General features: G+C 44.9%; 1 protein-coding gene across 5 annotated transcripts in view; it reads right to left on the reverse strand.

The window, feature by feature from the left end:
- trioa (trio Rho guanine nucleotide exchange factor a) overlaps window positions 1–14,881 on the reverse strand; it is a 70,819-nt gene that overhangs the window by 7,016 nt on the left and 48,922 nt on the right. For 2 of the 5 annotated variants that reach the window (XM_041955933.1, XM_041955932.1), the window contains exons 20-51: window positions 14,568–14,759; window positions 14,290–14,439; window positions 14,086–14,200; window positions 13,614–13,729; window positions 13,366–13,488; window positions 13,084–13,278; window positions 12,870–12,985; window positions 12,001–12,067; window positions 11,734–11,843; window positions 11,432–11,501; window positions 11,079–11,168; window positions 10,900–10,992; window positions 10,699–10,810; window positions 10,404–10,594; window positions 9,905–10,006; window positions 8,756–8,785; window positions 7,612–7,754; window positions 7,424–7,523; window positions 7,039–7,303; window positions 6,842–6,949; window positions 6,534–6,742; window positions 6,265–6,435; window positions 3,186–3,281; window positions 1,943–2,091; window positions 1,770–1,836; window positions 1,463–1,566; window positions 1,297–1,366; window positions 1,114–1,203; window positions 913–1,005; window positions 693–743; window positions 527–604; window positions 210–401 (exon numbers count right to left, since the gene is read on the reverse strand). In XM_041955933.1, the coding sequence (XP_041811867.1) occupies window positions 210–401; window positions 527–604; window positions 693–743; window positions 913–1,005; window positions 1,114–1,203; window positions 1,297–1,366; window positions 1,463–1,566; window positions 1,770–1,836; window positions 1,943–2,091; window positions 3,186–3,281; window positions 6,265–6,435; window positions 6,534–6,742; window positions 6,842–6,949; window positions 7,039–7,303; window positions 7,424–7,523; window positions 7,612–7,754; window positions 8,756–8,785; window positions 9,905–10,006; window positions 10,404–10,594; window positions 10,699–10,810; window positions 10,900–10,992; window positions 11,079–11,168; window positions 11,432–11,501; window positions 11,734–11,843; window positions 12,001–12,067; window positions 12,870–12,985; window positions 13,084–13,278; window positions 13,366–13,488; window positions 13,614–13,729; window positions 14,086–14,200; window positions 14,290–14,439; window positions 14,568–14,759 (3,858 nt within the window). The remainder of the gene's footprint in view (window positions 1–209; window positions 402–526; window positions 605–692; window positions 744–912; window positions 1,006–1,113; window positions 1,204–1,296; window positions 1,367–1,462; window positions 1,567–1,769; window positions 1,837–1,942; window positions 2,092–3,185; window positions 3,282–6,264; window positions 6,436–6,533; window positions 6,743–6,841; window positions 6,950–7,038; window positions 7,304–7,423; window positions 7,524–7,611; window positions 7,755–8,755; window positions 8,786–9,904; window positions 10,007–10,403; window positions 10,595–10,698; window positions 10,811–10,899; window positions 10,993–11,078; window positions 11,169–11,431; window positions 11,502–11,733; window positions 11,844–12,000; window positions 12,068–12,869; window positions 12,986–13,083; window positions 13,279–13,365; window positions 13,489–13,613; window positions 13,730–14,085; window positions 14,201–14,289; window positions 14,440–14,567; window positions 14,760–14,881) is intronic. The other 3 variants (XM_041955936.1, XM_041955935.1, XM_041955934.1) reach the window with 2 other exon arrangements.

Below are 14,881 nucleotides of genomic sequence, written 5' to 3' on the forward strand. Positions count from 1 at the left end.
AAAGGCCTTTTTTTTTTTCGATTGTGAGTGTACGTTTTTAGACGTAAAGCTTGTAACCCACACAGAGACTGTTTCATTTTTCACAGGCTGCAGTTTCTCCACCAGAGGGCGCTGCAAGCTCTTTAACTGAGCTCATGCATCCTTCATTCCACGAGCCTTCACTGATAACGTGGTCGTGCGCAGCAGTGCCTCTCTTGTACTTCTGTTACCTTGATGCTGTTCTTGTAGAGGAAGCCTGGCAAGGAGAAACCCTTTTTCTTGTCGAGGGGCTCGCTGAAGATGACCAGCTGTTCGAAGAGGAAGACTCTCCTCTCCTTCATCCGGCCGAGCAGACCGCCCTCCGGGTCAGACACCATGAACGTGTCCTGCAGCAAAAGGCGTCCCTGAGCCACGATCTTCCCCTGGAGAGGGAGACGGGCAAGGTGGGAATGTCAGGTGTAGGAAGAAAGAGTGACGGCGATAAAGTTTCTGAAGAATGCGAAGAGTGCAGCATCGCTTTCATTCACAATTCAGTGTGATTTCTTACATCAAATCCCTGAAGCCGGCCGACATTCATCATATCATTACACCTTTTTGGCACGATGCACATGACCTCCACTGCTTTCTGTAAGAGTCACACACGAGCAAAAGGTTGACGGGGTTGCTGAACATGTCTGTCTGAATTTAAGTGAAGCAACATCTCATCATCTTACCTCCAGCTCCATAGACTCAAGCCCAGCTTTTTTAGAGTGTTTCAAGAAATCCTAAAACAGACAAAAAAAACCCTTAAATATTTACACATTTAAAATGTCTATATAGATTATAAATAGCAGAGATGTACATTTACAGACTACAGCACAATAATGTGGATGCCTAAGGGGAGAACACGCAGCTGAGGCTCTGGCGCCCTCTGCTGTATTGTAACAGACCAACCTTGAGCAGCAGCTGGTACTTCATGATCCTCTGGACTGGCTTTATGAGCAGGTCTGAGATCTGTAGCCTGTGTCCCAGCCGCTGCTTCAGGTCCTTCAAAGTCAAAGGTCAGAGGTTACTTGAGAGGCTGACAGCTGAACGGAGATGTGAAGTATCTGATGTGTCTCAGAGGGTCAGTTCTTCAAAATAATTGGCTCATACCTCGAAGTAGGTGTCAATGTACTCTGAGACGATGTGCTCTGACTTGGGCTTGTTTTGACAGTACACTACATACATGTTCAGTCTCCGTTCCTGGATACAAAAAGCACACACGATTAAGGCATGATCAAACACGCACAAGCATATCCAAATAAAGCAGAGGTCGGCGATTCGTTGTGGATGAACCTGTTTGAGAAAGAGCGGTCCCAGTCTGTCAGGGTCCTCCAAACACTTCTCCAACTCCCCAAGAAAGAATCTGAAAAGGAGGGAGACAGAAGAGAGGACAGTAAGCTACTACACTTGTGAATGTGAACAAGGAAAGCTCCATATTCTCTGTGTGTGCGCCACATACTCTTTGTGCCAGTCATAGATCTGGTGGATGTTGCCAAACACGATTTTGTCTTTTCCCTTCATATCATCAGGGACACCCTCCTCCTTCATCCGGCTCATGTAGCCCTTACGACGGAGACACACAAACAAATTAACACAAATTTTCACCAGGGAGTCTGTGGAGTTCAGCAAATCAATTCTAGTACTTTGAGTAACATTTAAAATGTTGGTCTTACCACTAGAAAGCCAAGAAACATTCCTATTTTCAGATCTACCACACAGCACAGTAATGTACAACTAATAAAGCAGCCAAGAAAGCAGTGACTCACCTCCACCACCAGGCCGAGATCTCTAACATAATCTCTCTCAGTCTCCACCAACTCCAGCAGTACATAACTGTAGTGAAGAAAAAAACACACATGTGACTCAAAATTCAAGAAATGAGGAAAAGCCCGAACTCTTCTGTGTGTGTCTGCGATACAGATGAAGGAAGCGGACGTACTGTCTTTTCTTCAGGATGCTGGTCCTGCGTTCGTCCAGCTCTTCGATGGGGGAGGAGGAGGAGAGGAGGGAGTTGTCAGAGGGGTTGAAGGAGGGAGAGCTGCTGTCTCCCTGTTCTACTGACAGTGAGCTGGGTCTGTCCTCCAAAGCCTGCACCAGAGGGGGACAGAAGCTAAGTGTGTGAAACGGAGCTCGAAACAGGTCAAGTGTTCATGTCTGTTTAGGAGGAAGAGCAGCATGAAGGCAGATTAAATGGCTTGCTTTGGCAGTTAATCAAGCTGTGACACGTTACATGTTATATACTGATGCCATAATACACATTGTGCTTTCTCAGCAGAGCAGCACTTTGTTTGAAAAGTTTCAGGCTTTTAAAATGTCAGAACATTTAAATGTTAAAGTGCGATGGATACCTCTGACGGCCCAGGGGTGATTCAAGAAAAATTCAAACACATTAAAGGATAACTTTAGTTTTTTACAACCTGGACTTTATTTGTAGCATTAAATACGACCATTTACTCACCCAGACAACTTTGGTGGCATTTGGAGTCGTTTTGAAGAAATTAGCCCCAGAGGAGCGGCGCGTATATCTGTATAATGCGAGTAATCGGGGCATCCGTGCGTAGCCTCTATAAACGCATAATCTGCGGCGAAACTCGTTCATATTCCAATATTTTGTTATGATATGCTGGTGCTATTCCCCTCTGACCCCGTGGTGGCATGTGATCAACATCCAGTGTCTCTAGACAACTACTTCTGACGTAGATGACGTCATTTTCGAGCGCTGTGCACTGCGAGCAACCAGCCACAACACGGCTAACTCTGCGGTGGTCGGCTAGTTTAGCTGCAACATCCAGTGTCCAGAGACACTGGATGTTGATAACATGCCACCACGGGCTCAGAGGGGAATAGCGCCAGCATATCATATCAAAATATTGGAATATGAACGAGTTTCGCCGCAGATTATGCGTTTATAGAGGCTACGCACGGGTGCCTCGATTACATGCATTATACGGATATACGCGCCGCTCCTCTGGGGCTAATTTCTTCAAAACGACTCCAAATGCCACCAAAGTTGTCTGGGTGTCTAAACGGTCGTATTTAATGCTAAAAATAAAGTCCAGGTTGTAAAAAACTAAAGTTATCCTCTGAAAGACCAAATCTGACAAAAAAAAAAAAGCCATGGAAAAACAACTTTATGTACGATGTAATGCGTCAAGCTCAGCGCGTCTCCTCTGTCATCCTACCATCTTGCTTTTGACCAGCTCCTCGATGGCGCTCACCAACTCAGCGGCACTGGGCGTCTCTGAACTGGATGGACGGACCGACAGACGAGAAGAGGTCTGGGTAAGAAAAAAGAGATGAGAGGATTGAGAAAGAAGAAAAAGAGCATTAGAACCTGATAATGCATAAAGCACATCTGTTTCTGCTCTTTGACTGCAGAGGAAACAGTGGCGTTTACAGTAACCTGACTATAGTTTAGAATTGATCCAAACTTTATTAACTCTCTTCTCTATCTCTTTAACTTTACCATTTAAAGAGATCTAATAATTGCTGTTTATTTAGCTAAAATAAACATTACATAACTTTATAGTCTGTTTTATGTGAAAACTTCAAGGCTCACTGAATCCACAGATAGCAAACATAATAGCTTAATATTTTATGGATTAAGGCCATACTTAAGCTCCTGTTCCTCAAGATTAGCTTTAATTTATCTTATTTCTTTATGAGTGTTGTCAAAAGTGAAATTTTTAGTTATCTGAGTGAGCAATGACTTTGTGAAAATGTCTGTTAAATGTTCAATGCTGTAATCTGAAGAGAGATCAGATGTTTCCACAAGTGAAACTCCAAATGCTACGGGTTTATATCTGAAGGTTCAAAGGAAGTGAAAAGGAAACGGATATGAAATTGAAAATCAAACTGTCAATGCAAAGGTAAAAACATGAGGCTGAGAGTGGGGTGACCAAAATGAAGATATGGAAAAAAAGTGGACCGTCAGAGAATGGTGATGGGGAGAAGGTCGGGGGGAAAAAAAAAGTGATGTTTGAATGGATGATGCTTCCGTCGCTTTCTCGGGTGATGGTGAACAGCCTTCGAAATAAAGAAAGGATGCCAACAGAGCGAGAATGAAAGAAGGTATGTGTATGTATATATAGTTGAGGAGACTCTCACCCTTGCTGTGCTGTGCTTCAAGACTTTCCCCAATTAGGTTTTCGGGGTGAGGCTGTGTGCCCTTCTGGCCTCGCCAGCGTTTAGAGATGCCAATTACTCGCATGGGTAATGAGGTTAACGCACAGAGGGTAAAAGGGAGATGAAGACGAGCGGGCAGGGCGGGTGAGGGAGGGGGCTGGAGGATGATGGGAACAAGGGGGCTTTTGAATTTTCACCTCAGTGTGGGGTCGTATTTAGGTTATTATCCAGGAGGGCTGACAGGGAGTCTTCCGACTGACCAACTTCGCGTTCGTACTGACGTCTACATGTTTCTTTTCAACCTCACTAAGCCACCAACCTTTTCCCAACCTATGAATGATACACATGCAGAAAAAGCTGCAGCCCTGTGTTATTCCAACAGGCTTGAGGCATTACAAAATTCTAAAATTCCTCAAAATGCATAGAAGTTGATGCGAATTGTCAATTTTAGCCTTCTAACACCGACAGAGAAAGCCTCCACATTGCCCTCCATTTAACGCAAAGAGCTACATGCATCCAATCTGTATCTACATGTTCCTGTGGTGCCCATGCTCATCTGTTCTGAGACTCTACATTACTGTGGTGTGTTGGAGAAACAGGGCAGAAAGTACAAGTCAAAATGAGTGAAACTAAAAAAAAAAATAAAGAAGAAAGGAAAAAATTCTGCACTCAAGAAACTCAGGAATGTTTAAGAGTTCAGAAAAATACAAAAGTTAGGAAAAGTGACTCTGAAGGGGACAGAAAACAGCTTATTTTAAAAAGAAGAAAGTTAAGTCTAAAAAGCTGCTAGTTTCATTTCCTGTCAATCTACAAACCAAAGAAAAAGGCTTTAGCAAGTAGCGTTTAAAGCTGAAGAGTGGGGGGAAAAAAAGAGATTTGAAGATTTGACTGAGGTTAGAGACGGAGGGGGAAGAGCGGGGCATTTCAGATGGAGAGGTATGGAAACTGAGACAAAGCAAAGACAGGACATAAATCAAGGTAATGCTACAGCATGGCAAACAGCAAACGATACAACCAGGAAACAAAACAAAAGAGAAACAGAAATTAGTGTCAGAGGAGCCTCCGCTTTAGTCGAGGAGGAGACTTGGAGTGGCTGAAACTTTTCATTGCTTTCTGCTTTAGAAGAGAGGGGAGAATATGATGCAACATGCCAAGATAAAATGTTATGCATAACAGAAACTAAGGAGTCGCTTAAAACTGTGTTAGGAAATGCCCTTTTTGGGGGGAAAGTGGGAGACTGAAATGAGGGAAAATGTAACCTACAAGAACTGAAAATCATAAGCGCAATGAGAAGAAAGAGAGCCTGCATAACAAGGGTTTAATTTGTTTTTAAAATCATCAGAAAGAGTCCTCAAATGAGCTAAAGTTGTTACCCTGTTCCTACGTCTCCAAAAATATACAATGTGGTCTAATGGAGCTGAACTCTTCCGGTAAACCGGCTTCAGTCTTCAATCATGGACCAAATGTGATTCAGTTTCAGTCGCTGATTTGATAACAGCTCCTACTCATTAGATAAAGCTGTAAAAGCTGTCCCCACTGTTGACTTCTGGCACATTTTCTTCTTCTATTCAGCTGCCTTTAATTTTCCAATTTCATCGTACATTTGAAATTATTATACATGCTGCTTCTCTCTCAACAAAGTGCAAAAATAGAGCATTTCTGTTGGGATAACGGTATTACTCAGATGAACTCTTTGCGATACAAACTAAATTTGTTACGTGAAGATACGACATGATGTCCAAACAGGTAGAGTCAATGATGTTTGTCTCACTGACAAATGTGTTCAGATTCCTGGATCACCTGGCTGTAAAGTAGCCTTTAAGGCTGTGAAAATCTCACACATGTTGCCATAGTCAGATTAAAAAAAAAACCCTGATACCATCTAGACGCATATGACTATACACAGAGTCTCCCAGCTCTATTTCCAAAAGGAAAGAATTAATCTGCATCATGACTAGACCTAAAATTTAAAGAATATTGTGATCCTGTGGCACCAGCAAATGTTAAAAGTCAAAGTTGAGTATCCCAAATAATAATTTGCCCTGCTCCCAGTGTCCCCTCTGCTCCTGCTGTTCATCATCGTCCTCCCTTTTCCCCTCTCTTGCGTCCCCACTGTGTCGTCCTCCCTCTCCTCACCTTGTCATCCTGTGAGTCCGGCTGCAGCAGGCTGTGCTGCTGGATGGCCATAGGTGGAGGCAGAGGTACCGAGTCAGCGCCCTCCTCTCCCTCCTCCTCTCCGCAGCTCTGCATGCCCGAAGAGCTGGACTTGGACAACGTGCCGCTGGACAAGCCCTCGTTACGAACCCTCTGCGACACGCACGGACGGCAAAGCGGAGGTTACATCACAATAGTTTGCACAGCTGCTAAATGGAGAGAGAGTGTGATGTACAGAGAGTGTAAGGTACCGTGTATCCACCCACCTCCTCCACGGTCTCATCCTGAGGTGTAGCGGCGCTGTCGTCGGAGTCTTTCTGGGACCCCATCGTCATCTCCCCGCTCTTCCTCACCTCGCGGCTCTTCTTGTGCTTGTGGGCCAGCTTCTTCACGTGGCCGTCTGCCTTACCGCTGCTTAGCCGACGCACTGGGCTGGTGAGCCACTTCCGCAGGGTGTTACCTAGGAAACGAAGCCAACACAAAAAAACTCAGTTTGTGGCTGTTTGGACGATCATTTAAAGCAGCAGAGCGGCAGACAGGACGGCAAAGGGGACCATACCTGGTCGTTTAGGCCCTGGTGAGGTGTGGGAGCTGATGCCGTGGCCAGGCTGCAGCGTGGCGGATGACCCTGGCATGATGGAGTCATTGCTGCACACTGACAAAGTGTCTGTAAAAGACAAAGTGATGTGTGAAACTTACACAAATAATCAAAATAATACAAACGTGTCTTTACTCCACAGTCTGTCTGAAACTGACCATTCACGCCCCATGCTCTACCTTTGTGGTTGAAGATGCCCTCCATCTCCATGGAGGACCTGGAGTGGGCGATGCAGAGCATGGCGCAGGGCACGAGACCCTCCAGGGCAGGAGAGCGGTCTGTGGTCCTGACCAGGCACCAGTCTGGCCTGTCGTGGCAGCGCTCCAGGACCTCCACCGTCTGGCCGCGGCGCACCGTCAGCTCGTTGCTGTTGCTGGCCATGAAGTCGTGTATCACCACAGTCAGCTCGCAGCCACCGGAGAGCTGAGGAGGAAAACATCGTCACTATGGGAAACGAGCTGAGGGACAGCATTCTGCTAACTGTAGAAAATGTGCAGTTACAACGTGGTTTCTGGCCATCTGTGTGTGTGTGTGTTGGCTCACCTTGTCGCTGTCCAGTGTGTTCTGTGAAGTGCGGGAGGCCAGAGAGATGGTGTCTGGCTGGCTGCTGCCTTCACCCTGACTGTCCAGGTCCTCTCCATCCCTAATAGACACACACACGATCAATATTAGAGCATGCATCACTCTCTGCTCTCTGAGGACATCTTGGACTGTGGGTGTCACATGCGTACCTTCGGCCCTTGTGGTGCTTGGCTGTAGTTGCTTTGGGAATATGAATGGGCTCCTTGAGCGCTCCTCTCAGGTGAATGGTGCGCTCCTGAATCACCTCCCTGATGTGCTTGATCCAGTCCTGCTTGTTCTCAATGCTCGAGGCCTGTTATTGGTCGATAATGGGACAAGTTCAAGGAGTCAAAAGTTGTCAGGAGATGAACCTCCTTTGGAATTCTTGTTTCACTCTGTGTGTTTCACACAAGTCTGAATTCAGCTCTTGTCATCTCTTATCTTTTTCAGATTAATCTTATCTTATATCAGCGGACCCTTAGAACAGTGGTTCCCAACCCAATCTAGCTTGATTTTGAGATGACTTTGTCGTGGCAGACCAATTACCAGCGCTGTGGCTGAATGTGAATGTCAATCAGGCGTCTATACCTGTGTAGTGTGACATGCTAAATGACCTGTTGTGCGGCGTCTGGGATGCCCCACGACTCCTTGATGAAAAGTCTAGCATGTCTTGAGACGCCTAGTGTGACATCTCCCATGACCTGTTCCTGAGCACTGACCAATCAGGTGCTCTGGAGCCAACCATTCAGCTGTTTGTCCATTACATTAAGCAAATGATCAACTATTTCTTACTTTTAGCTATGTTTTTCTAACTAATATGTTATGTTGTTTATCCATTATTCTAAAGTATCAATTTAAACCATTTATCCATTACTTTGCTATCATTCATCCATGTCTTTTAGCTAACCTAACTGTTTAGAGCTCTCTGCTGACTTGTTAACTAGTTTTCATACACTCTAAAATGCAGCATGCAGTGTTCAGGTGTTACAGCAAACTCAATATGCAGATATTGAGCCTTTTTTTTCTTTTCTTTCTTTTTTAAACTAGTTGAGCAATGACACAATCTCTCCACCTACACCTTAGTAGCTGCAGAATTACCACCTGGGGTACAAGAACAGTTAGTTGGGAACCACTGTTCTAGAATATTTTACACCATCTTTCAGTCCCTCGGCTATGGCAGTGGCCCGTGTGTGTGTGTGTGTGTTCTTAAGCGTTTGTTAAAGAGTAAGAGTGAGGATAAGAAGTGCTAAGAGTTTGTGTTTCAGACTTGTGAGAAGTGGCTGAGGGCTGTGTTGTGGGATAGTTTGTACTCACCATCGCTCCATGTTTGGATCCCTGACTTAGCTTTGAATTTAAAATATAAAATAGAGAATTTCACTGGTTTGGCTTTAGAAGATGTACATGGCATTTTTTTTTTATGCTGGCAAGATGGTTTGACATGATAGAAACGTACAACACCGAAAATTTGCCTTGACAGCGGACTGTAGGCCAATTAAATGTGTAGCAGATTGTAAAAGATGGTGTGTGTTTGTATGGGTGTGTGTGTGTGTGTGAGAGAGACATGTGTAGTTAGTAATGAGACACACTTCATTTACAATGCACATACCACATGACTGCTTCTCAGCGGTTAGTTTGGTAGTCAACATGTATAATAGAGTTGTAATGCTCAGAATTAAACGAGTTAGGATTTTGGCTTCATGCTGTTCCAACGGCTGACACTAATTTTAATCTGTCTATTCAACAGGAAAACACACAGAACATAATACGGTCTAAATCAAAAATTAAATAAATTGATGAGTCATATCTTGATTCTGCTGTGGTGCTGAAATCATTTAAGAGTTTATTTTTTCTGGTGGAGAAAGATGGCTATTCGTCACTTTGGTAAAGTGGCATTGAGCCAGGATGGGAGATTGTGGGCGTTAAGGGGTTGAATCAGTGTCAGCGGCGTTGGTGGAAGCATGTCAGCCCACAGAGAGAATTAGAGATGCAAACATCCACAGAAAACACAGCCCCAGATATACAGATGTCCCTGTGTTTGTTAACAGATGGAACAAAGCAGAATCTAACCGGAGGACAGAGGCCGGCAGAGAGAACGAGGAAAGAAATCAAGGGGACAGGAGAGGAGTTTGTGACAACAGAAGGCCTCTTGGGCCACCTTGATGCTGCTCATGCAATCAAACAGGATGTCAGAGAGATGAGAATATAAGAAGAAAGGTAGGAGAGTGCTGAATGTGAAGAGAGGAGAGAGAGGACTGGGTTAGACCGATACAAAGATCTTCCAACACATTCGGCTAGCATCTACCTCCTTTTCAGATACTGTGAGTGACATCCAACACAAGTTTTTTTTGTTTGTTTGATGAATTATTAAACCTGTTGTCTCTCTCGTTCTGCCTTTGAAAACCCCTATCGGTCGAACCCTAGAGGAGATTGTAAAAGAAACAGAAGAGAGGAAGTGTCTTTTACCTTGAGCACGATCTTGTTGTCAGACGTCGGGGTGCGTCCCACCCACAGAGCAAACTTACAGGGGTCTCCTTCAACATGCTCTGTCACCCCCAACTCTGATGTCTGAGGAGACAGAGGAATCATGAGTCATCGGAAAAATGCCACAGATAGTCAGGTAGTCTTCTAAAATGGTCACTTTGTCACTGAAGTAAAAGAGATATTTGAAATGTGTGTGATTTCTTGAGGCAGCTGAGACTTGAGATGGTCTCAAGTGATTCAAGTAGTGGCAATTACATGTATTTTTTGTATTATTTTATTATTTTATGAAGTACAATTACTGCATTTGAAGACATGAGGCACTGACAAAGTTTAAAAACGCTAATTTGATGTGTACCAATCCAACTTTCCAAGAATTTTTATACAACTCCAAAAGCCTGATTGGCTCTTTCAGGACGTTGTTCTTAATTCAATTGAAGTAGTAAGATCTCTCATTATGTGCATTTCACCATCATCTACTTACAAAGAGTTTGCTCTTGTAGATGTATTTGCTCCTGCCATTTGAGTCCTTGACCTCTTTGCTGAAGACAAGAGACATCTCAAAGAGGAAGAGGTGGCGCTCTCGACCCTTACGGATCAGAGTCTTTGGATCCCAGACCTGGAACGACTCCTGGAGGATGAGCTCGCCCTGGGACTCAATGTTTTCATCAAAACCTGGGATAAGGAGGGGAATACTGGCATGAGGCAAGCTTGCTACAAATAGAACTAACAGTAAAAGATCACAACGACATAATTAAGGAGCAGTGTGTGTTAATCACCTTCCAGCATAGAGAGGTGCATGGCATCGTTGGCCTTCTTCGGAACACTGAGCATCACCTCCAGGCCGTCCTTGATCTCTCCTTTACCTTCTTCACAGCAAGTCAGCAGCTCCTAAACAGACAAACACACACACAGGAACCATGACAACAAGAAACTATGTGGACGGCTGCCACAGCAGTGAGATTTGGTATGGTGGTCACCTTCAGCAGGAGCTGATACTTGGTGATTCTCTGCACAGGTTTGATCAGATAGGAGGAGATGGAGTTGGCCAGTCGGTGCCTCTGTTGAATTTCCTGCACAGAGAAGAACGGTCATGTGATCAGACGTAACTGGCGAGGACCGTGCAATTTTCATTTCAACAGCCACAGGCCATACTCACATCAAAGTAGTTCCCAGCATGCTCTAGGATCAGTTGGGTGGAGTCTGGTTTGTTCTTACAGTAGTTCACATACATCTGGAACTTATCAGCCTAGACGAAGAGAAGAAGATACAATGATTGGGATTATAACGTGATAGATGATGAAAGCTGACAGTGATTGAGACTAAGCATCTTTTATGAACGCACAGGCAATTGATCATTTGTAAAATATGTTTGCTAAATTCCAGAAACATTAAGGATTTAGGTATCTTAATGCCCACTGCTACAGTACAGGACACAAATCATTTTTTATTGAATTATTGTATTGGTTAGAGCACAAACACAGCAAACGCTGGTGAACAAATGATACATACCCATGTGACAAAACAATGTCCAACATCCTCTGGTAGCTGCTCATATTTCTCCAACTCTTTGAGAAAGATGCTGACATAACAAGGAGTGAAAGATTGAAACGTGAGAAACAGTGAACGCAGCAGAGCTTCATCAAATGTGGCATCAAGTGGTATTCCAAAATAAAAAATAAAGCATTTAACACTTTAACTACAAAGGACGAGCGCATCAGGATGCTTGGCCCCTACTTTGCTTGCAAGTCCAGTGTAATATTACATTTTGCACGAATCAAAGAGTGATTAAAGTGCAAAAAGGTGTTCCTTACTTATGGTGGAATTCATAGAGGTCCTGCATGTTTCCAAAGATGATGTGCTCCTTGTTGATGATTCCTGGAGGAATCTCCTCAACTCCACTGGTCATCTCCCACAGGTAGGTCTGCACAGAGAGAAGACGACAAGATGAACAACAACAACAACAACCAACCAAACCCTTCACCAGTGTGCTGATACATTTCCAATCTTTGTGCGAGAAGATGTTGCACAACTCTGGCATGAAACAGGTTAACAGTGGTGGGCTGTGGAGCTGGACTTACATCCATGCACTCCCGCAGGTCTCGCACGTAGGCTTTTTCTGTCTGAATCAGCTCAGCCATGATGAACCTAGACACACACAAAGACACGCACACACAAGCACAAATTTAGCAATTGTCATCCTGTCCTCAGCCACAGGATGATAAATCACCAACAGCTCTCTTCCATCCTGTCTGCTTCACCCATTTACGCTGATGAATAATGAAGGAGTTACGGGCCATAAAACTTGGTCATAAACCAGCCACGAATGACCGAAATCATGCTCATGATTTGTGCTGCCCATATAAAATGATGCCGTCTCCTTTCCCCGTGTACTACATGTACATTCATTTGTTCTCTTGTGGAGCTTGACTGTTGTGTCTGCAGTTCTTGTGCTGGCACAGCAGACAGGAGACGGAAGTTTAAATCATGGAAATCCATTATGTGCAGACATTTACATTGAGCTCACTCTCTCACTCAGAGCAAGCAGGGGTTCAGTGTTGACATTTCTCTTGTCAAGGACGACGACGAGTGCAATAATTGAACCTGTGACCTTCTTATAACACACCATCTCAGTGAGCATTAGGGCTGCTCTGCTGGGTATTTTGGGCACTGAGCCAATGATTTAATGACTCGTTCTCTGAGGCAATAAAATATATTTCCAACAAGAAGAAAATGCAGAGTAAATGCTGACTCGCTACTATTTGTTTAGTTTGTATGCACAGCACGTCCTGTTCAGAATAAGGCACAACCCAGTGCGCTTTTTAATCTGCTTAATTATTCTGAGCTAGCAATTCTACAACTCTGTCGGGAAAAAAGCTGTTATCGGTAAACCTCATTTGAACAATTCTTCACTTTCTCTGATATCTATGAAGAGGAAGTGGTCACGTACTCCTTTCTGCGCGCCGACTTGCGTTTCTCCTCGTTGAGCTCGTGAGCGGCATCCCGCAGCTTGACCTCCGACCCTGGAGCTGTGGCTGGGATGATGTCCAGCTGGAGATCCTTACTCTGACACCCACAGAGACAAAGTAAAAGATGTAAATGTTTTAAAGAGACAGACTCTTTTCTACACCTGTGAGCCCCTACCAAAACATGTGACCACTCACCGCCTTGTTGGAGTCCGAGGAGATGCCCAGGGCTTTCTCCAGGCTGCAGCGGTACTTGTCCATGCGCAGGGAGAAGTCTCGGTAGCGTTTGTCCACAGCTGTCACCCACTTCTTGATCTCCCCGGCGTGACTGTGACCCTTCTCGCAGAAACCGTCAGCCAGCTGGATCAGCAGCTTCACGCGCTCCTTAGTTTGCTGAAGAACAGGGGGAGACAGAGAGTGTTACATGCACACACACAGGCATACACGCAGTCATATGCAGTCTGTGTGTGCGAGTCTAACCTTGGCTGTGATGTGGAAGTCTTCATGCTCCTTCAGCAGCTCCTGCGTGTGGTGGATACTCGAGCCGGTGGAGGTGTGTGTGGACAGGTAAAACTCGCCAGTGTCATGAATCCACTCCAGAGCCTGAAACACGCAGGGTACACCTGTTGTCAGATCGCATTGCCACACAGAGCAGCATCTTGCTCTGCTATATTCATCAGTTTAGCTGCATTAGTTCAGCATCACAGCGTGTGTTGTGTTTCCTTTACCTGTTTGGCACTGCGTTCAAACACCACATACTGCTGACACTGGTCCAGCCGTCGTTTCCTCATGGTCCAGAAGTGGAGAACACGATTCTCTCTCTGTAGCAGCTCATTCAGGATGTCTTAACAGAAACGCAGGAAATGATCAAGATTCAGGCATTCGGCATCCAACCTAACTGCAGAGTTTCAATCAGTACTGCAAACTGGCGATAGACAACAGGTTAGCGAGAGGGAGAGTATTCTTCTTCTGTCCAAATGACCAATAACATGCTATTAACTATTTCACCATTTATCCAATGTAGCTTTTTATCCATTAGGCTTCTCTTAGCTGACTATTCTAAAAATTTACCCACACTTTAAAGCTATTTTTTCAACCATCCATAACTTCTAACTAGCCTCTGGTCACTTGCTAGTTTTCATACACTCTTAACATGCAGTGTTCATGTGTTACAGCCTAGGTGTGTTTTCTGGTACTCACTTTTAACCTGCTGCTCTGGTGCTTTGACGTGGCTCAGCATCCCGGGCATGTTGACACTGTTCCTGTGCATGTACTTGAGGAAGACGTCTGCGTTTCTTCTGGCCAGAGTGCACGCCTGATAGAAATGTCAACACACACACACTCAGATCAGAGATGCAACCTGAAACCGTGTTTAGGGTTTGTTTTGATTTTGTTGTATCTTACCTTGAGGAAGGCTTCCTTCTGCTCCAGGTGTTTGCTGATCATGGGGGTGACGTGGTCCGTTTCACAGTTGGGTCCCAGTTTGTCGGCTCCTCCGCACCAGTCCTCTTCTCTTTTATACTCCTGCTCCAGGCTCTCCAGCACACTGCAGACCTGTGGGGACAAACACACTTTGTCTCTCGCCTGAGGAAATCACTGAATCGTGTTCTTATGTGAAATGTTTGAGACAAAGAAACAGTCAAATTGAATGCTGAGCAATCCTTGGGTGTCTCCTACCCTACCTGTTCAGAGGTCTTGTAAAAGGCCACTGAGGCATTGACCAGCTTGAGTCGGTCCTCCATTTTCAGCATGAGTTGCTGCCAGTGGGAGGCCACACTCTCTGCACAGTCTCTGATCAGGTCCATGTCATAGTGGTTTGCCTGGAGCAGGGCCTCCGCCTTCTGCTGAACCTGCAGGGCACTCTGGTGGGTTTTCTGCAGAGGGGGAAGAAGTGGAGAAAGGATGGGGTTAGAATGATCCAAATCATTTAAAATCTAGATTCAGACTGTGGTCAGAAACAATAATGAAGGGACAAACTGACGGGCTAAACAAAGAC

The sequence above is a fragment of the Chelmon rostratus genome, chromosome 16 (assembly GCF_017976325.1).
Source record: "Chelmon rostratus isolate fCheRos1 chromosome 16, fCheRos1.pri, whole genome shotgun sequence".
NCBI classification, from domain to species: domain Eukaryota; kingdom Metazoa; phylum Chordata; class Actinopteri; order Chaetodontiformes; family Chaetodontidae; genus Chelmon; species Chelmon rostratus.